The sequence below is a fragment of the Octopus bimaculoides genome, chromosome 14 (assembly GCF_046866305.1).
Source record: "Octopus bimaculoides isolate indiv1 chromosome 14, ASM4686630v1, whole genome shotgun sequence".
Lineage (NCBI taxonomy): Eukaryota > Metazoa > Mollusca > Cephalopoda > Octopoda > Octopodidae > Octopus > Octopus bimaculoides.
The window spans coordinates 3,316,259-3,340,203 of NC_142941.1; the positions used below are offsets into that span (position 1 = coordinate 3,316,259).

The window sequence follows — 23,945 nt, forward strand, 5'->3', positions numbered from 1 at the left end:
TCAAAGTGGTATCTATCATGACCCCCAATTTACATTAGATATTTCAAAAACCCTTTTGGACATTTCACTAAACATTGGTACATTAATCTGTGTCATTCTAGAATGTTTAGTTATAGCAGCTTTTTTGATACCCATTCTCCCATTCATTATTATCATGCTAAATTATTTTCTCTTTTTCTTTTATATTCAATTTTTCTTAAATATTATTAATTAACAGCTGCTACTAATTTAGGTATAACGATTCACCTATATTGCTAACAAACTAAAACTACTAACCCATTTTTTAAGTTTTCTTAGTTATTGATCTTCAAATGTTTCATATTTTATGAAATATTACAGAAAATATGAGAAAATCATGTGCATTTTAAATTTTTAACTTGGAAATATTTTTGTTTCTCCTAATTTGCTTAGTTTACAGTTTATGTAGTCATGTAAACTTCTTAAATAAAGAAATCTTTCATGACTTATTTTAAAACAATTTCTTTCTGATAGAAATCCTGAAAATGTATTCTTATAGTGAAGTTAATAATGACCCATCAAATATAAGTAAATATTATTAATAAATCTTATATTTTAATACAAGTCTCTTATTTCCTAACATTGAAATGTAAATTTAGGGCTTTCATTAAATAGAAAAACTGAAGTTGCTTCTGTTTAACATGACTTCTCTTATTCGATGTGTTTGTGTGACACAGACAACATTGCACTAATTTCCTATTGGATGAGAGAGATTTTCTATATTTCTTTCAATATTGAAAGTGAGGCTGATAGCTTTTTTCTTTGTTCATCATACACACAATTGTGTGTGTGTGTGTGGAGGACATAGAGTTGTAACTAGCACACACCAGCATCTGGCTAACATCTCACCTCCCACTACATACAGCAACTGTCACACTATTATATCAGCAGTTACACAGGAACACTACCACCACCACTACAACAGCAGCAGCAGCAGTAACACAGGGACACTACTACAACAGCAGCAGTACCACTATAATACCACTACAGCAGCAGCAGCAGTTAGAGTGGAACACTACAGCAGGATACACATCATCCATCACACACAACTACAGTGAAGGATTAAACAATGCAGGTCAGTCTCTCTTTCTCTCGTTATTATATTTTCATATTTATTATAACATTTGTTTAATATGTGTTTCTAATGAAAGACAGGGTTAGGATAATATCTAAAATGTCTGTCATGTTGTATATATATTCGGGGACTGGGACAGTGGAGGATAGAGAGATCTAGCCATCATTTCCACCATTAATAGCAACAAAAACTGCAGTAGTCATTGTTAAATAATTACTTCTTGATGGACTAATTATTTTTATGTCAAAATCACACATTTTACAAGAGATATTAAACTATATGTTTTGTTATTATATATTATGTATGCAACATAAGTGTAATATAATCTGAAGTAGACGTGTATATATATATTTATCAATTTGTAGACAGCATTTATTAATAACCAATAAGACTGGGTGTTAATAATGTATGTTATTATAGTTTGTATCTGTTTTGTCATAATAATTCACTAATTAAATCTAAATCTTTCTCTAATTTTAATGAACTTTTATCAGATCATTAATATCCCTATGTCTATATACCTTATTAAGTATCCATTGTATATATATCTTTGTGTATAATAAACTAAGTATATTTCATCATCATCATCATTATTATTATTAAGTTGCTGATAAATGAAATTTAGTGTAGATTTGTTATTTAAGATATTTAGTGTGAGATATAAACTGATGATATTGTTATGTGTTGTTAAAATATATTAACTCTGCCAACGAGAGATGAATGTTGTAGATTTGTTGAGAATTGATCAGAAATACTATCATCTTCTTTCTACAAACTAACACGCTTCACATTATTGTAGTTGTTATTTAGTTAAGAAAAAACAACATAACAAATATATTATATGTAACAATATGACATAAAACCTAAGTATTGTATATAAATAGTGATTAAATAATTTTTATTACATTTCACTGGATAAATTGATCTAAATATCTTGTAGATTATTTTTTCATTCATAACCGTCACTGAAATATTTTATAATCCCTATCTTTTTATCATTAAAATATTTTGTGAACTAATAGAATTTTATAAACTATTTTGTTGGTGTTATGCCTCTGTGTCAAGTTTCAATGAAATGTTTTTCAATGAATTATTTGAATTCAAGTTTAATGTAAAGTATTTCTTGAAAATATTGGATTAATAATGCTACAAAATATTCTGTGTCAAGTTCTCAACACCTTTTGATCCACCTATTTACTCTGCAAATGATAATGTTTCCATTTTCCCTCCAGAATTTGTAGATGCCAGATGCTATCCCTCCTCACCCACACCTAAATATTTGTAGTTTTCTTTAGGATCTTATTCTTTGATTATGGTACACTTGTCTAGCTAAAAGTTGTGTTTTCAAGAGCTTTTCTTTAATGCATATGGCTTTAGCACATTTCTCAAGGCGAAACTCCATTTTAATATTGTCACTAATTTAACAATAAAAGTCATTCCAGTTATTAATCAGATTTTGTGAAAAACTCAAGATCATCCATGTAAAGTGGGCTATTGATTGATCTGTCATATATTCTGTACCCATGTCTTGTGTCATTCAACAACTTATTTAGGAGAAGGAGAGCCATGCTTCAGAGAAGTGGTGTTAGAGAATCACTTTATATCAATGTCACCATCTTTCACAGAACTTGTCTCCAAATTCGGTATTTGATTTGTCTTCTAGAACTTCATATTATTTGATAGAAAATCAGCAATAAATGAAGAGATTATATAAATTTCCAAGCATTTCTTATGGGGAAGGCTACTAAATGCTTTTTTATAATCAATCCATGCAATGAAAAGATGTTTGTGTTATTTGTAGCATTCCTTCAGAATTATTTTATTGATTGAACGCTGGTCTTTACACCCAAACAAGCCTTCCTTTACTTGATGTTCTGGAAATAGCAGCTGAATTTTCTTCACATTACATTCTACTGTTTTAAAAGGGATCATTAGATAAAGTAAATGCAAGCTGTTTGAAGAAATCTGGAGTGATCATGGCTGGAATGTCTTCGTTCATATGTCTGCTGGACCAAGGTTGCCTTGAGGCTGAGTATATTTCAGTGTCACCTTAACAATCACAAGTGTTTTGTTGAACAATTATCGACATCAGCCAGGCACATAAACTAGGATGAAACATTGGGTTGACTCTGTGACACACGATAGTCTTTATATTTGAATACTCAAGTCGAAAGTGTTGGTTTATTCCAGGGAGGCAACTCCAGCTACAAACTGTAATGTAGATTGTTAGATCAGAAAAGGTGATTTCTCATTGCTCAGTTGAGCCTAATGCTAATAGATTGTATTTAGAGATATAAGTAACTTTTACACAATGGTTTGTTCATTAACATTAGTTTTTCCATATTAACAGGCACTGGATGGAAACATATTTAAGTCATGATTGTACATTTGGGTAGTCTTCCTGTTGCCAACCCTTCACTGTTTTTCAGTGAAGGGGCTATTTTATTCTTCAAGGCTTTGAAAATGGAACACACCCTATCCTAATAATCACGTGAAGATGTAAAACATCACATTCAGGCATATTTCTGTGTATGTATGTAGATAGATAGATAGATTATATAGATAGACCAGCAGGCATGCAAGACTCGGAAAGTTTCAGTCTATGAAATTCACTAAAGGTATTAACCAGCCAAGTTTATACTAAACGAGACATGCCCACGGAGCCCTGTAGTAGGAGTTCACTTAACAACATATGGTTGTGCAGCAAACTTCATAGACATGAATCCATGATTATGATAATTTATTTTATTTGATTTAAATGAAATCTTAAATATATCCGCTGTCTTTTATAGAAAGTTCTCCTCTCCAAATGTGATGAAGAATTCCAGACATGACAGCATATATTGGTCTACTGTGTCTTCTACATGTACTGATCACCCTTGTACTGTCCATAGATATTACATACCATGTCAAGGAAGAAGACAGTCCTCACACCTATATAGGAGACATTGCTGTTGACTCCAACTTATCACACCCTCTCACACATCAACAACACACTCTCATTACATTTACACAACTACAAAGGACAGTCGAGAGTGGTTCTCACTTATTTAATGTCACCAACTCAGGAAAACTATACACTACTCAGACACTGGATGCTGAGTCTCTGTGTACGTACAACAAGGAATGTTCCAGAATAGTTAAAGTAGCAGTGAGGAAAGGAAAGACATTTATGAAAATATTAAAACTGAAAATATTAATAGATGACATCAATGACCATTCACCAGGATTTCCAAAGAATGAAATCACAATTCAGTTTTTGGAAAGAGACCTTAAAGGAACTAAAATCCCTCTTCTGAATGCTATTGATGAAGATATTTCAATTAAAAATTCTCAAATTACTTATATGATTAAGAAAAGTGAAAGAGAACCATTTTCTCTCTCAGTCACAAAGCACAAGGGTATTTTCACACCTGAAATAATTCTAGGAGATAAGTTAGACAGAGAAGTAAAAGATTCATATATGTTGACCCTGGAAGCTAAAGATGGAGGCAACCCTCCCAAAACAGCTACACTCAAGGTACACATATCTGTAAAAGATGTCAATGATAACTTACCTGTATTTTCACAGGAAGTATACAACATTTCTATAAATAATTTACATCAAAGACATTTACCAATTCTTACTTTAAAAGCCACAGATCAAGATTCTGGAGACAATGGAAAGATATCTTTCCATTTCAACCATAAAACATCTCGAAATATCCAGAAATATTTTGTATTAGATAAAAAAAGTGGAGATTTATTTTTACATGATAATTTTCATTTTAGTAAAAAGCAGTCTTATAAATTATTTATTGAAGCAAGAGATGGAGGAAAACCACCCAAAAAGTCTGTTGCAGCAGTTCAGATTCACATTATTAATACTCAAAATACTGCTCCATTGATTAATATTGATTTTGTATCTCCTTTATCAGAGAGTTCCACAGCTGTTTCAGAAAACAGTGAAGTAGATAGTTTTATAGCTTATGTTATGGTCACTGACACTGACAGTGGACCTAATGGTGAGGTTATCTGTGATTTAAAACATGATAAGTTTAAACTTGCCAAAATAGATTCTAAAGAATATAAAATGATTGTTAAGGGCCATCTTGACAGAGAAATAAGGGACCACTATAAAGTATCTGTTGTGTGTCATGACATGGGGTCACCTCAACTAGAAAGTAAAAAATATTTCTCTGTCAAAGTAACTGATGTCAATGATGTAGAACCACATTTTACCAAAGAGACATTCCAATTCCTCACCTATGAAAACCAGAAAGTTGACTTCCCTATTGGCTTCGTCAATGCTACAGACCCAGATCTTGGAGATGGAGGCCAACTTACATATTCTATCATCAATGATAACAACAATGATAACATTCCTTTCCAACTGACAAAATATGGATTCATTTCTACATCACAATCAATAGATCGAGAAATGAAAGACATCTATAAGTTCAAGATTTTAGTGAAAGATAATGGAACACCTTCTCTCAATGACACTGCCAATATTGTTATTGAGATTCTAGATAAAAATGATAATGCTCCGTATTTTACATTTCCTAATAACGACCCTTACAATCTAGATGTCCACTACCATCCACACAGTAAGAAGGACATCACAATTCTGAAAGCATCTGACAAAGACACTGGAAACAATGCTTTCCTCACATATGGAATACTGAGATCCAATGATAAAAACCTGTTTACAGTGAACTCACACACTGGTGTCTTATCTTTCTCTCGCACAGTTTACCAAAATGATGCAGGAACATATGAGCTGCAGTTTATAGTTAAAGATGGTGGTACTCCAGTTCAATCAGCAACAACTGCTATCATACTAACACTGTTTGTTAGTAATGATACATCTCCAATGTTGACTGCTGTCCCATTCCAGTCTGGTAACAACTTGAATATGACTTGGATAATTATCATTGTAGCAGCAGCTGTAATACTATCTGTGGCTATTGTAGTGTCCATAACACTGTGTGTTTTCAGATGTATTAATCACACAAATGACTCACCTACAACAGCAGATAATCCCAACTTTCTCTCTCAGACTGAGATGAGACAATTACTGTATCAGACTAACAATCCTGTTGCAATAACAAGAAATGCAGAAGAGATATTTAACCGAAATCTTCAGACAATAAAATCTAAAAGTCAGTTTTTTCTGGAGATGGAACAGACACCAGATGAGTGGAAATTCTCAACAACACAAAGGAGACTTCCACCTGTGCCACAGGTAAATATATTTTAAACAATTCTTTTGTACGATAATATATTTTTATGCCATTCTGTAAAACACATTTCAATATGTAGTTAATTTGTTATTTGTTATGTTCTGTTTCATATATTTTTTTGTTATACATTTTAATGATTTATTACAAAGTAGCACCATATTTATTGCCTAAAATGTTCAATGATTCTTTGTTTCTTAATTCTACATTTTACCAAAATAAACAGATTAAAACTTTGTGTGTAAATATTTAATATTTAGTTTTGTCTTTCTTTATTCTCTACTTTAATATGGTTTAACTAACAAAAGGTTTAATTATGTTCGTCCTCTTTATAAAATATTCCCTTTCTTGTGTTCTTACCGGGATAATTCTAGAATATAAATGTACATGTTTCTTCCATTCAGTTTATGTTTCACCATGCTTTTTTTCTAATCAACAGAGATGTGATTCGATCCATAGTCAAGAACGTCGCACCAGTTGCAACTACAACAGTGACTCCTTAACATCCCAAAAGGACAGAGAAGCTAGCAAGAGTAATGGCAAGACTAAACCATATGATGAGATACCTGCAGAACCAGGTAACTTTTATCGAAACATAATATATAAATGTAATTACCTTTATTACTGTAGGACAATATATAATGTTATGCTTAGTGTAATATAAGATCAATGTTTCTATCTTTATATATTGGAATTGTTATATTGAAATGCAATTTGTGTTTGTATATTTGATATTTTGCAGAATATACCAATGACAATCCAGTTGCAGCCACAATACTAAAGGGACAACAAGTACAAGATACCTATCTACAGCCAACATAGTAGATGTTCCATGACTATTGTTAAATGATTCTCTCACACACCAAATCTTATACAATACTTTATATTCATATAAAAATATCAACTCAATGATTCCTTCACACATCACATATAAATGGTCTTTTGTGTCTTATGTAATGTCCCTTAATTTCCACCCCACTACATAAATAGCAATAGAACTATTCGTAAAATAGTGTGTCTACATTTTTTATTCAGTTTTATGGTCCATATCTATAATATATTTTACACTTCTTATCTGAGATAAACATGATTTTTGTTAATTTACTGAACTGTTTCACATTTTTATTACCTTCAAACATAGATTGAGTTCTGAAACATCAGATAAATTTGTAAATTTATCTGATTACATTATATCCTTTACAGAGTTAAATATGGGAAAGTGATGGTATTAGTATTTTTTTAAAAAGTTCCAATTCTGTTCCCACCATTATATTGACATGGTGAGAGACTAAATCATCCCTTAATGAGATAATCTCATAAATTCAATATTAACATCATAAACATAAAACTTAAATGTATTTCTTCAAACGTACAACATTGTAACGTATTGTTTTGTTTCATACTTTTTATATTTCATCTCAGATGTTAAGGGTTTTGTCTTTTTAATTTCAAAATCAATATTAACACAAGATATAATTTTAAATATTACTAATTACAAGGAATAACTCTCAAACAAATAGGTTTATTATTTAGAATTAATTAATAGTAAAACATGAAATCTCTTTGTTTATTAATACTAAGCATAAACGAAATCGTTTGCACTACAAACTGCCTTACTTCCATATGGCTTCTTTTATTTGATGTGTTTATGTGACACAGGCTACATTGCAGTAATTTCCTATTGGATGAGAGAGATTTTCTATATTTCTTTCAATATTGAAAGTGAGGCTGATAGCTTTTTTCTTTGTTCATCATACACACAATTGTGTGTGTGTGTGTGGAGGACATAGAGTTGTAACTAGCACACACCAGCATCTGGCTAACATCTCACCTCCCACTACATACAGCAACTGTCACACTATTATATCAGCAGTTACACAGGAACACCACCACCACTACAACAACAGCAGCAGCAGTAACATAGGAACACTACTATAACAGCAGCAGTACCACTATAATACCACTACAGCAGTAGCAGCAGCAGTTAGAGTGGAACACTACAGCAGGATACACATCATCCATCACACACAACTACAGTGAAGGATTAAACAATGCAGGTAAGTCTCTCTCTCTCTCTCTCTCTTATTCTCTTTTCATATTCATTATAGCATTTGTTTAATATGTGTTTCTAATGAAAGACAGGGTAAGGATAATATCTAAAGTGTCTGCCATGTTGGATATATATATATGCACAGGGACTGGGACAGTAGAGGATCGAGAGTTCTAGCCATCACTTCCACCATTAACAACATCTGCAATACAATTCTAGATGGATTATGTTTTTTAATATCAGAATCATATAAGACACATTACACTATATGTGTGTATATATATATATATATATATATATATACCTACTATGCATTGATGTAATATACTCCAAACAAAGTGTATATATATTTATTTAACTGTTCGAAAACATTGATTGAAAGCCAAGAAGATTGGGTGTTAAAAATGTATGTCGGTAATGTAATAATTAACTAACTAAATCTAAATCTTTCTCTAGCTTTAATGAACTCTAATCTACATATTTTATGAGAATAATTATACATATTTTTCCATCAAGTATATTCACTCCAACATTTTATAATCCCTTATCTTTGTATTCATTAAAAATATCATTGTAAAATATTTCTACATAATGTTAGCTGTTCCGTCTTTTTTATTAGCCCTTTAACTGTGATATGAAATTTTATTTGTTATTCCATTAATGATGCTAAATATCAACAAAAAACAATAGAATTGGTATTTTCTGCAAGTCATACAGCTTCAATAAACTTGATGTATCTCAACAAAAAAATAGTTTCAAACATGACATTCTTCAACAAAAGATAGATTGCTTTATAAGACTGCTTTCTGCTCTTAAAGCTAATGATATTTTGGTTGTGTGTATCTGATCTCCACAGTAAAAGTGTTAATATTAGTGTATCATTTGAAGTGTAGTTTAACATACAGTATTCCGTGGAGATGTTAACTGAATAACTGAACAAAATATCTTTTTATCCACTTTATCATGGCCTAAATCTTCTCCATAAAAACACTGTGATATACTTTTTTTTTAAGTTTACTAATATTTTCTAGAACTTTGTCATTCTCTAATTATTATTAATCCTTCATGAAATTGCCCCTAAAATCTAAATTTTACCAGACAACATTAACCTTTTTGATACCAACCTGGCTGAAACCAGCTCTGGCTTTGTAGTACAAATGTCTTGTTTTCGAAAGTTCTGAATTAAAATCTTCCACCAAATATTAGTCACAATTTATGTTCTTAACACTAGCAGAATGATAACTAAGTTATTTTACTGAATTCTTTGTTATATTTAAAGTAATTGAAAGTCACACAGAGCATCTCAACAGAAATGCAGTAACAAAAGGGTTAAACAATGTATTGCATTTGTTTCAACTAATATTTTGGTGAGTGTATAAATCTCAATACAACAAAAGCTATTTGTTCGGTAATTATCACAGTCACATAAACACAGAACCTTCAAAACATTAGTTTACACATAATATTGTCTCTATATGAAGAATATCTGAATGATAAATAGTGAGACATGTTGACAATTCAGTTCAGGCTGTTTTATTCTGTACAGGTAAGTCTACCCATTGATGACTGTCACATCAGGAAAAGATGGTTATTAAATTGTACAGTTGGGTGCAACAGAGAATATTTACATATGTGTATAACATCAACCCGTTTGTTATTATTTCTATAAGTTATTTTACTTTCTATATTCCTCTTTTCTTTTGTAGCAATTTCTCCTGCTAAAGTGTGATGAAGAATTCCAGACATGACAGCATATATTGGTCTACTGTGTCTTCTACATTTACTGATCACCCTTGTACTGTCCATAGATATTACATACCATGTCAAGGAAGAAGACAGTCCTCACACCTATATAGGAGACATTGCTGTTGACTCCAACTTATCACACCCTCTCACACATCAACAACACACTCTCATTACATTTACACAACTACAAAGGACAGTCGAGAGTGGTTCTCACTTATTTAATGTCACCAACTCAGGAAAACTATACACTACTCAGACACTGGATGCTGAGTCTCTGTGTACGTACAACAAGGAATGTTCCAGAATAGTTAAAGTAGCAGTGAGGAAAGGAAAGACATTTATGAAGATACTTAAAATTAAAATATTAATAGATGACATCAATGACCATTCTCCAGAATTTCCACAGAATGAAGTCACAATTCAGTTTTTAGAAAGAGACAGTAAAGGAGATAAAATACCTCTTCCAAATGCCATTGATAAAGATATTTCAATTAAAAATTCTCAAATTAGATATACAGTTAGAAAAAATAAAAGAGAACCATTTTCTCTTTCAGTTGAAAAGCGGCGTGATGGTGTCTTCATACCTGAATTAATATTAGAAGACAAATTAGATAGAGAAATCAGAAACTCATATATGTTGACACTTGAAGCTAAAGATGGAGGCTACACTCCAAAAAAATCTACACTCAAGGTACACATATCCGTAACAGATGTCAATGATAACATACCTGTTTTTTCGCAGGAAGTGTACAACATCTCTATAAATAATTCACATCAAAGACATTTACCAATTCTTACTTTAAAAGCCACAGATCAAGATTCTGGACACAATGGTAAGATTTCTTACCATTTCAACCATAAAACATCTCAAAATGTCCAGAAATATTTTGTATTAGATAAGAAAACTGGAGATTTACTTTTACAAGATAATTTTCAATTTAGTAAAAAGCAATCATATAAATTATTTATTGAAGCACAGGATGAAGGAAATCCACCATTAAGTTCTGTAACCAAAGTCCAGATTCACATTATTAATAACCAGAATAATGCTCCATTGATTAATATTGATTTTGTATCTCCTTTATCAGAGAGTTCCACAGCTGTTTCAGAAGACAGTGAAGTAGATAGTTTTATAGCTTATGTTATGGTCACTGACACTGATAGTGGACCTAATGGTGAGGTTATCTGTGATTTAAAACATGATAAGTTTAAACTTGCCAAAATAGATTCTAAAGAATACAAAATGGTTGTTAAGGGCCATCTTGACAGAGAAATAAGGGACCACTATAAAGTATCTGTTGTGTGTCATGACATGGGGTCACCTCAACTAGAAAGTAAAAAATATTTCTCTGTCAAAGTAACTGATGTCAATGATGTAGAACCACATTTTACCAAAGAGACATTCCAATTCCTCACCTATGAAAACCAGAAAGTTGACTTCCCTATTGGCTTCATCAATGCTACAGACCCTGATCTTGGAGATGGAGGCCAACTTACATATTCTATCATCAATGATAACAACAATGATAACATTCCATTCCAACTGACAAAATATGGATTTATTTCTACATCACAATCAATAGATCGAGAAATGAAAGACATCTATAAGTTCCAGGTTTTAGTGAAAGATAATGGAACACCTTCTCTCAATGACACTGCCAATATTGTTATTGAGATTCTAGATAAAAACGATAATGCTCCCTATTTCATCTTTCCTAATAATGACCCTTACAATCTAGATGTCCACTACCATCCACACAGTAAGAAGGACATCACAATTCTGAAAGCATCTGACAAAGACACTGGAAACAATGCTTTCCTCACATATAGAATACTGAGATCCAATGATAAAAACCTGTTTACAGTGAACTCACACACTGGTGTCTTATCTTTCTCTCGCACAGTTTACCAAAATGATGCAGGAACATATGAGCTGCAGTTTATAGTGAAAGACGGTGGTACTCCAGTTCAATCAGCAACAACTGCTATCATACTAACACTGTTTGTTAGTAATGATACATCTCCAATGTTGACTGCTGTCCCATTCCAGTCTGGTAACAACCTGAATATGACTTGGATAATTATCATTGTAGCAGCAGCTGTAATACTATCTGTGGCTATTGTAGTGTCCATAACACTGTGTGTTTTCAGATGTATTAATCACACAAATGACTCACCTACAACAGCAGATAATCCCAACTTTCTCTCTCAGACTGAGATGAGACAATTACTGTATCAGACTAACAATCCTGTTGCAATAACGAGAAATGCAGAAGAGATATTTAACCGAAATCTTCAGACAATAAAATCTAAAAGTCAGTTTTTTCTGGAAATGGAACAGACACCAGATGAGTGGAAATTCTCCACAACACAAAGAAGACTTCCACCTGTGCCTCAGGTAAATATTATCTTATCTTTTTGGTATCCTTTTGATTTTAAATAAAGTATTTTTTCCATTAGTGATGTATGTTCAAATATTTCTATAAAATACCAACTTCAGATTCTAGTGTACATGTAATGTTTTATTTCTTTAATAATCAAAAGTTATAGTTTTTCTTTTGTTGACATTCTGAATTATTCTTTATTTAGTGATAGCAAAGCAGTGACAATGCTCATTATAGAAATACAATACTCTTTATATAAAAACTGTTTTATTAGGAGTGATCTAACTATGTATTAATGCAAGATCCCTTTTTCTGTAGCAGAGATGTGATTCAATCCATAGTCAAGAACGTCGCACCAGTTGCAACTACAACAGTGACACCTTAACATCCCAAAAGGACAGAGAAGCTAGCAAGAGTAATGGCAAGACTAAACCATATGATGAGATACCTGCAGAACCAGGTAACTTTTATCGAAACATAACATATAAATGTAATTACCTTTATTACTGTAGGACAATATATAATGTTATGCTTAGTGTAATATAAGATCAATGTTTCTATCTTTATAATTGGAATTGTTATATTGAAATGTAATTTGTGTTTGTATATTTGATATTTTGCAGAATATACCAATGACAATCCAGTTGCAGCCACAATACTAAAGGGACAACAAATACAAGATACCTATCTACAGCCAACATAGTAGATGTTCCATGACTATTGTTAAATGATTCTCTCACACACCAAATCTTATACAATACTTTATATTCATATAAAAATATCAACTCTATGTTTCTTTTACACATCACACATAAACGGCCTTACATTGGCATCTAAACCCCCAATTTACCCCTTGATACATTAAATTTCAACAAAAATTCTACTTTATATTACCATAGTACATTATTATAAAAGAGTTATTTTACTCTCAGTTTTCTTATAGAGATTTCATTAAAAATAGATAACTTAATCTGAATCATCTTAAAATTTTTAATTATACTATGTTTTCATTGGAGACCAATACTAATTACCATACTTATAGGTGGATAATTATTGTAGAAGTAAATAGTTCACCTCTACAAACACGTCATTATTTTTAAAGTTTTGTTAAATTATTAAAATTGAAAACATCAAATATTGAAGATAGATTAGAATATTCCTGAAAAATTCATTTTTGCTTTCAAAATGATCATTTGGAAAATTTTCATTTCCACATTTAAAATTAGGTTAATTTATACTTGAATTGAAATAAACTTTGAAAGTGGTCAAAATTTGGTTGTCTTTACTAAAATTTTCATCTGCTTGAAAAAAAAAGATTTACAATTATATGATAGTAAATTTTAAATTTTCCATACAAACTTTTAGTTTCTTAGCATGAAATATGTAATATTATTACATATCAACTATGAAGTTCCTTTCGTTTAACATGACTTCTCTTATTTGATGTGTTTATGTGACACAGACAACATTGCAGTAATTTCCTATTGGATGAGAGAGATTTTCTAGATTTCTTTCAATGTTGAAAGTGAGGCTGATAGCTTTTTTCTTTGTTCATCATACACATAATTGTGTGTGTGTGTGTGGAGGACATAGAGTTGTAACTAGCACACACCAGCATCTGGCTAACATCTCACCTCCCACTACATACAGCAACTGTCACACTATTATATCAGCAGTTACACAGGAACACTACCACCACCACGACAACAGCAGCAGCAGCAGTAACACAGGAACACTACTACAACAGCAGCAGTACCACTATAATACCACTTCAGCAGCAGCAGCAGTTAGAGTGGAACACTACAGCAGGATACACATCATCCATCACCCACAACTACAGTGAAGGATTAAACAATGCAGGTAAGTCTCTCTTTCTCTCTCTCTGATCTCTTTATCTTTTCATATTCATTATAACATTTATATTATGTGTTCCTAATGAAAGACAGGGTAAGGATAATATCTAAAATGTCTGCCATGTTGTATATATGTATACACAAGGACTGGGACAGTAGAGGATCGAGAGATCTAGCCATCACTTCCACCATTAACAACAACAACGACTGCAGTAGTCATTGTAATTCAATTATCTTAAACTGGATTATGTTTTTAAAGAAAGAATCACACATGACTCATTATATAAGAGATATTGAACTATATATATTGTTATGATATATTTTATATAGAATATTGGTCTAATATCCAAACTAGGTGTATATATATTTATTTAACTATCAGAAAATACTGATAGCCAATAACATTGGGTGTTGATAATGTATATCAGTATAGTTTCTGTTTTGTCATAATAATTCACTAATTAGCTTTAATGAACTGTAACAGAACATTAATATCTATCTATATGTATATATATATATATATATATATATATATATATATACCTTGTTAAATATCCGTTATATACTTCTTTGTATATAATAAACTAAGAATATTTCGTCATTATCATCATCATTATTATTATTATTATTATTATTATTATTATTATTATTATTATAATTATTCAGATGGCAATAAATATAATTTACTCTTTATTTACTATTTAAGATATTTAGTGTGAGATATAAACTGATGATATTGTCATGTGTTGCTAAAATATATTAACTCACTGACAATTGAAGAATTTTGTAGATTTGTTGAGAATTTTATCAGAAATACCATCATCTGCTTTCTACAAACTGACTTCACATTGTTATAGTTATTATAATATAACAAAATGTTTCTGAAATACATTATATGTAGCAGTATGTTATGAAGCCTACTTATCGTTTGTAGTAAATATTGTTTAAAATAGTTTTGTTGTGATTTATTGAATTTAAAATTTCTAGATATTACATGGAAATTATTATGATTCTTTTGTTTTTAAGCATCTAATATTTTATTATCTTAATCTTTCTTTTATAGATAAGATACACTTTAAAACATTTCTACATAATTTTATAAATTATTTTGTCCCTGTTATTAATATCACTATGTCATTTTCAATAATTCTTGTCAAAATATGTATTATGAAGAAAGTTTTCCACATCCTACAAGATACTTTAAGTTCTGTCACTAGAACAATATTTCTTTCTTTCTCCAAATTCCAAACCACTCAGTACTTTCACTAACATAGAGCTTAAACCATATCATTAGTGCTCCATCCACTCCTGAATTTCCACCATCTACTATTATTTTGTTCCTTATGCACCTTTTTTCCTGTAATTCACTGTTAGCAAAGAACTAGAACAATATCTTTCTCTGTGTTTGTTATACATTGTTAAAAAGTTAATGTAGTACAAATTTTTCTGTGTAATTTTGTAAACACTAGTGAACCATTCCTACTTGTTGTTCAACATTTATTATTATAACTTACATACATTAACACCCAGCTATGGATTCAATGCATAAAAGAAGTGCTTCACACAAACATCTCTCAGACACACAGCTGTCAAATTAAGAGTGGGCGCTGAAAAGTTCCTGGCTTTAGGTAAAAGAAAATACAGTAAATTATGATTTTATTCAACACATTCCCTCTCAGATTCACAAACTTACTGCAGTGGTCATTCAGTTTTTCTAAGTCCTGTAAAAGAACTCGGAAGGTTGAGCCTCCAACCAGACCTTTCATAATACCCTTAAAGCCAGGAACTTTTCAACACCCCATCATATTTCAGAAAATCAAATTTATTTGTAAAGAACAATGTTTGCTGATTGAGTTTTATGCTGCAAGAACTGTCTCCTTTATGCATTGAAACATGCCTGGGACCATATTAAACCAGATAATTACAATAAATGTAGGGAAACTAGTAGAAAGGGCTTGCTAGCGTTTACCAAAATCTTATGCCCCTTTTAGCACCACCAAAATAAGAGAAACAGGCTGGTGCACTGAACTGGAAAATATGCCAAATTTAGTGGTGGAACTCAGTTACCTGTGGCCAGGTAACTGAAGGTAGACTATACTATTAAGAATTAACAGTTTCTTATGTATTTTATTTAAATGGATAAAAATTGCTCTTACACCATCTAATAGTTTGTGTGTGTGTGTGATCTCTATTAGTCACCTTCTTGCTACTCACTCTGCAATCACCCTCTCCTGTTCTTTGTGCCATGTCACCTGTGTTACAAATGCTTAGCAGCATTTCATCCATTTTTAGATTCTGATTTCAAATATTGCCGGGGCCAACATTGCATTTCATCCTTTCAGGGTCAATAAATTCAGTACCAATTGAGCACTGGGGTACATGTAATCGATTTACCCCTTTCCCAAGTTTGCTGGCTTGCTGCCATAATTTGAAGCCAGTATAAAAGCTACCATGGTGCTTGTATTTTCCACAAAGATAACTCTACTCACTAATGAATGTTGTATCAGGAAAAGATGGTTTTTAAATTGTACAACAGGGTGTACCAGAATATATTTATAGATATATATACAAATATATATATATATATATATATATATATATATATATATATATATATATATATATATATATATATATATATATGTTCAGTGCCACTATGTGGCACCTTGGACAAGTGTCGTCTACTATAGCCTCAGGTTAACCAAAACCTTGTAAATAGATTTGGTAGACGGAAAATGAAGGAAGCCCATCAAATATGTATTTATATAGGTATATATTTATGTGTGTGTCTTTTTGTTTGTTTCCCGACCATCACTTGACAACCAGTGTTGGTATGTTTAAGTCCCTGTAACTTAGCAGTTTCAGCAGAAGTAACTGATCGAATAAATACTTGGCTTCAAAAAAAAGTCCTGGTTTCAATTAATTCAACTAAAACCCTTCAATGCAGTGCTCCAGTATGACCATGGTTAGATGACTGAAACAAGTAAAAGAATATAACAATATGCATTATAACATTGACTTTTTCATTGTTCTTTCCATAAGTTATTTTGTTTTCAATATTGCTTTTGTCTTTTGTAGCAATTTCTCCTGCTAAAGTGTGATGAAGAATTCCAGACATGACACCATATATTGGTCTACTGTGTCTTCTACATTTACTGATCACCCTTGTACTGTCCATAGATATTACATACCATGTCAAGGAAGAAGACAGTCCTCACACCTATATAGGAGACATTGCTGTTGACTCCAACTTATCACACCCTCTCACACATCAACAACACACTCTCATTACATTTACACAACTACAAAGGACAGTCGAGAGTGGTTCTCACTTATTTAATGTCACCAACTCAGGAAAACTATACACTACTCAGACACTGGATGCTGAGTCTCTGTGTACATACAACAAGGAATGTTCCAGAATAGTTAAAGTAGCAGTGAGGAAAGGAAAGACATTTATGAAGATACTTAAAATTAAAATATTAATAGATGACATCAATGACCATTCTCCAGAATTTCCACAGAATGAAATCACAATTCAGTTTTTGGAGAGAGACCTTAAAGGTACTAAAATGCCTCTTCTTAATGCCATTGATAAAGACATTTCAATAAAGAATTCCCAAATTACATACATGATTAAGAAAAATAAGAGAGAAGTATTTGCACTCTCAATTGAAAAGCGTTATGATGGTGTAAACATACCTACTCTGACTTTAAAAAACAAATTAGACAGGGAAGTGAAAGACTCATATATGTTGACTTTAGAAGCTAAAGATGGAGGCTACCCTCCAAGAACATCTACACTCAAGGTACACATATCCGTAACAGATGTCAATGATAACTTACCTGTATTTTCTCAGAAAGTCTATAATATCTCTATAAATAATTCACATCAAAGACATTTACCAATTCTTACTTTAAAAGCTGCAGATCAAGATTCTGGAGACAATGGAAAGATTTCTTACCATGTCAACCATAAAACATCTCAAAATGTCCAGAAATATTTTGTATTAGATAAGAAAACTGGTGATTTATTTTTACATGATAATTTTCATTTTAGTAAAAAGCAGTCTTATAAATTATTTATTGAAGCAAGGGATGGAGGAAAACCTCCCCTCAGTTCTGTAACTAAAGTCCAGATTCACATTATTAATAACCAGAATAATGCTCCATTAATAAATATAGATTTTGTATCTCCTTTATCAGAGAGTTCCACAGCAGTTTCAGAAGACAGTGAAGTAGATAGTTTTATAGCTTATGTTATGGTCACTGACACTGACAGTGGACCTAATGGTGAGGTTATCTGTGATTTAAAACATGATAAGTTTAAACTTGCCAAAATAGATTCTAAAGAATATAAAATGATTGTTAAGGGCCATCTTGACAGAGAAATAAGGGACCACTATAAAGTATCTGTTGTGTGTCATGACATGGGGTCACCTCAACTAGAAAGTAAAAAATATTTCTCTGTCAAAGTAACTGATGTCAATGATGTAGAACCACATTTTACCAAAGAGACATTCCAATTCCTCACCTATGAAAACCAGAAAGTTGACTTCCCTATTGGCTTCATCAATGCTACAGACCCTGATCTTGGAGATGGAGGCCAACTTACATATTCTATCATCAATGATAAGAACAATGATAACATTCCATTCCAACTGACAAAATATGGATTTATTTCTACATCACTACCAATAGATCGAGAAATGAAAGACATCTATAAGTTCCAGGTTTTAGTGAAAGATAATGGAACACCTTCTCTCAATGATACTGCCAATATTGTTATTGAGATTCTAGATAAAAATGATAATGCTCCCTATTTTACATTTCCTAATAACGACCGTTACAATCTAGATGTCCACTACCATCCACACAGTAAGAAGGACATCACAATTCTGAAAGCATCTGACAAAGACACTGGAAACAATGCTTTCCTCACATATGGAATACTGAGATCCAATGATAAAAACCTGTTTACAGTGAACTCACACACTGGTGTGTTATCTTTCTCTCGCACAGTTTACCAAAATGATGCAGGAACATATGAGCTGGAATTTATAGTGAAAGACGGTGGTACACCAGTTCAGTCGGCAACAACTGCTATCATACTAACACTGTTTGTTAGTAATGATACATCTCCAATGTTGACTGCTGTCCCATTCCAGTCTGGTAACAACTTGAATATGACTTGGATAATTATCATTGTAGCAGCAGCTGTAATACTATCTGTGGCTATTGTAGTGTCCATAACACTGTGTGTTTTCAGATGTATTAATCACACAAATGACTCACCTACAACAGCAGATAATCCCAACTTTCTCTCTCAGACTGAGATGAGACAATTACTGTATCAGACTAACAATCCTGTTGCAATAACGAGAAATGCAGAAGAGATATTTAACCGAAATCTTCAGACAATAAAATCTAAAAGTCAGTTTTTTCTGGAGATGGAACAGACACCAGATGAGTGGAAATTCTCAACAACGCAAAGGAGACTTCCACCTGTGCCTCAGGTAAATATAGTTGAAGAAATTTGATAATATTTCTGCACATTTTAAAAGCATGCCTTTCTTGTCTTTTATCAGGAACATTCTACAATACAAATATAAATGCTTCTTTTATTTAACGCTATTCATTCTGCCTTGTTTTCTAATCAACAGAGATGTGATTCAATCCATAGTCAAGAACGTCGCACCAGTTCCATCATGTCTAACTACAACAGTGACTCCTTAACATCCCAAAAGAACAGAGAAGCTAGCAAGAGTAATGGCAAGACTAAACCATATGATGAGACACCTGCAGAACCAGGTAACTTTTATCAAAACATAACATATAAATGTAATTGTCTTTATTACTGTAGGACAATATATAATGTTATGCTTAGTGTAATATAAGATCAATGTTTCTATCTTTATATATTGGAGTTGTTATATTGAAATGTAATTTGTGTTTGTATATTTGATATTTTGCAGAATATACCAATGACAATCCAGTTGCAGCCACAATACTAAAGGGACAACAAATACAAGATACCTATCTACAGCCAACATAGTAGATGTTCCATGACTATTGTTAAATGATTCTCTCACACACCAAATCTTATACAATACTTTATATTCATATAAAAATATCAACTCTATGTTTCTTTCACACATCACACATGTAAGGGGCATTACAGTGGTATCTCTTATGACCCCTAATTTCCATCTCTGGTACATTAAATGTTAAAAACACCCAACTCTACATTACCATAGTTAATTATTATAGTTATTTTTCCCCCTCAGTCTTAGTATAGACATTTCACTAAGCATAGATAAATTAGTCTGAGTCATCCTAGGAGGTTTAATCATATTGTTTTCATTTGACACCAATTCCAAAATGTAAAATTTACAACTTTTCTCTTAGCCTTTTCTTTTTGTATCAACTCAAGAAGTACTTTTACAATTAACCATCCTCATAGATGGATAATTGTTGTTGAGGTAAATAACAGACCTCTAAATGTAAAGATTGTATACTACAAAAATTTACTGATTTTTTAACTTTTGTTAAATTTTAAAATTGAAAAGATCAAATATTGAAGATAAGTTAGAATATTTCTGGAAAATAATTTTTGCTTTCAAAATTATTTATTTGGAAATATTTTCATTTCTATGATTAAATTATGTTTATTTAAATTTTATTTAAAATAAACTTTAAGAATGATCAAACTTTTACTGTCTGTACTAAAATGTACATCTTTTTTTTAAAAAAAAAGATGTAAAATTATGTAATAATACATTTTGTATTTTTCATGCAAATTTTAAATTTCTGAACAGAAAATATGCAATAAAGTGTTATTATTACATATCAACTATGAAGTTGCTTCTGTGTAACATGACTTCTGTTACTTGATGTGTTTGTGTGACACAGACAACATTGCAGTAATTTCCTATTGGATGAGAGAGATTTTCTAGATTTCTTTCAATATTGAAAGTGAGGCTGATAGCTTTTTTCTTTGTTCATCATACACACAATTGTGTGTGTGTGTGTGGAGGACATAGAGTTGTAACTAGCACACACCAGCATCTGGCTAACATCTCAACTCCCACTACATACAGCAACTGTCACACTATTATATCAGCAGTTACACAGGAACACTACCACCACCACTACAACAGCAGCAGCAGCAGTAACACAGGGACACTACTACAACAGCAGCAATACCACTATAATACCACTACAGCAGCAGCAGCAGTTAGAGTGGAACACTACAGCAGGATACACATCATCCATCGCACACAACTACAGTGAAGGATTAAACAATGCAGGTAAGTCTCTCTCTCTCTCTCTTTATTATATTTTCATATTCATTATAACATTTATATTATATGTGTTTCTAATGAAAGACAGGGTAAGGATAATATCTAAAATGTCTGCCATGTTGTATATGTATATACACAGAGACTGGGACAGTGGAGGATAGAGAGATCTAGCCATCACTTCCACCATTAACAACAGCAAGAACTGCAGTAGTCATTGTAATACAATTACTTTGAATTGGATTACGTTTTGTAATCTCAGAATCACACAAGACAACATTATACAAGTGATATTAAATTATATATATATTACTATGATACATTTTATATATAATATTGGTCTGATGTACTCCACACTAGGTGTATATATATTTGTTTCACTGTCAGAAAGCATCGATTTATAGCCGATAAGTCTGAGTGTTAATGTATATCACTATAGTTTATATGTGTTGTTATAATAACTCATAAATTTAATCTGAATTTTTTTGTACCGTTTATGAACTTTAACAGATCACTATCCCTATACATATATATACATATAGTGTTTATGTTTGTGAACTCTGTTGAATATCTTTTATATATTTCTTTGCATTTATAATAACCCCAGAATGTTTATTATTATTATTATTATTATTGTTATTATTATTATTATTATTATTATTATTATTATTATTATTATTATTTAGATATTTAGTGTGAGATATAAACTGATGATATTGTCATGTGTTGCTAAAATATATTAACTCACTGACAATTGAAGAATTTTGTAGATTTGTTGAGAATTTTATCAGAAATACCATCATCTGCTTTCTACAAACTGACTTCACATTGTTATAGTTATTATAATATAACAAAATGTTTCTGAAATACATTATATGTAGCAGTATGTTATGAAGCCTACTTATCGTTTGTAGTAAATATTGTTTAAAATAGTTTTGTTGTGATTTATTGAATTTAAAATTTCTAGATATTACATGGAAATTATTATGATTCTTTTGTTTTTAAGCATCTAATATTTTATTATCTTAATCTTTCTTTTATAGATAAGATACACTTTAAAACATTTCTACATAATTTTATAAATTATTTTGTCCCTGTTATTAATATCACTATGTCATTTTCAATAATTCTTGTCTAAATATGTATTATGAAGAAAGTTTTCTGCATCCCACATCAAGATTCCTTAAGTCTTGTCACTGTTTTAAATAATGAAGTCAATCTCAGCACTTATAGAAAAGTATTTTTCTTACTTTCTTGAGTGGACTGGGATTTGAAATCCCAACCCACTCATCACTTTCACTAACATACAGCTTAAACCATTTTATTAGGGCTACATTCACTCAACCATAAATACATACAAATTACATGAATTTTACTCTAAGTATTTCGTTGATGTGAATTAAATTTCAAATATTTTTTTGCAATGTGAATTAATATATAGTTTTAGCTATAATGTCAATTAATTTCAAGATGTTTAATTATACTAAATTTTGAAATGCTTATTATTTAATCTAAACAATGTATTGCATCTGTTCCTGCTAATATTCTGATTAGAATATATCTCAATAAAACTACAACTATTTATTCAATAATTGTCAAAGTTAGATAAACACAGAAACTACAAAACATTGGTTTACACATAATATAGTCTCTATATGAAGAATTCTGAGTGATAAATAATGAGACATGTTGAGAATTTAATATTAACCTTTTAGCATTTAAACTGATTATATCCAGCCCATTCTATATTTTCTGTTCAAACTGGCCAGATCAGGCCTCTCACACTTACTCTACAATGTCATTCTAAATATAAACAATCACATCATCAAACTTTGAACCTACAAGATAATGCATTATTAAGAGTAAAAAGATGTGACGATATAAGCATTTCATATGACAGAGTAACCTGAACGTTAAAGGCCTAAAGCTATGAAGCTGCTGGAATATTCCACAAAAATAACTCTACCCATGTCTAATATTGAAGAATGTCTTATCAAGAGAAGATAGATTTTAAATTATGCAGTTGGGTGTAATAGAGTATATTTACATGTATGTGTGTGTATGATTTTATTTCATAAACAATATATGTTTTTATGTACTGCTATTAGTGTCATTATGCTGAGAGCATGCCAGACAGTATTTCTTAACATGTCTGTTGATCTTCCCATTACAGAACAGTACATTATGTGTATGTGTGTGTGTGTGTATATATAATGTATATAACATTGATGTGTCTCTTATTATTTCTATAAGTTATTTTACTTTCAATATTCCTGTTGTCTTTTGTAGAAATTTC

At 31.3% G+C, this 23,945-nt stretch overlaps 1 protein-coding gene across 1 annotated transcript in view; it reads left to right on the top strand.

Moving 5' to 3' along the window:
* Positions 1-1,932: 1,932 nt before the first annotated feature.
* LOC149132589 (protocadherin-16-like) overlaps positions 1,933-23,945 on the top strand; it is a 39,945-nt gene continuing 17,932 nt past the window's right edge. Inside the window, exons 1-12 of the mRNA XM_089363308.1 lie at positions 1,933-6,320; positions 6,755-6,893; positions 7,058-7,107; positions 7,975-7,985; positions 10,100-12,509; positions 12,817-12,955; positions 13,119-13,197; positions 14,814-14,825; positions 17,455-19,864; positions 20,012-20,159; positions 20,324-20,402; positions 23,758-23,826. Of these exons, the coding sequence (XP_089219434.1) occupies positions 3,924-6,320; positions 6,755-6,893; positions 7,058-7,107; positions 7,975-7,985; positions 10,100-12,509; positions 12,817-12,955; positions 13,119-13,197; positions 14,814-14,825; positions 17,455-19,864; positions 20,012-20,159; positions 20,324-20,402; positions 23,758-23,826 (7,943 nt within the window). The 5' untranslated portion in view covers positions 1,933-3,923. The remainder of the gene's footprint in view (positions 6,321-6,754; positions 6,894-7,057; positions 7,108-7,974; positions 7,986-10,099; positions 12,510-12,816; positions 12,956-13,118; positions 13,198-14,813; positions 14,826-17,454; positions 19,865-20,011; positions 20,160-20,323; positions 20,403-23,757; positions 23,827-23,945) is intronic.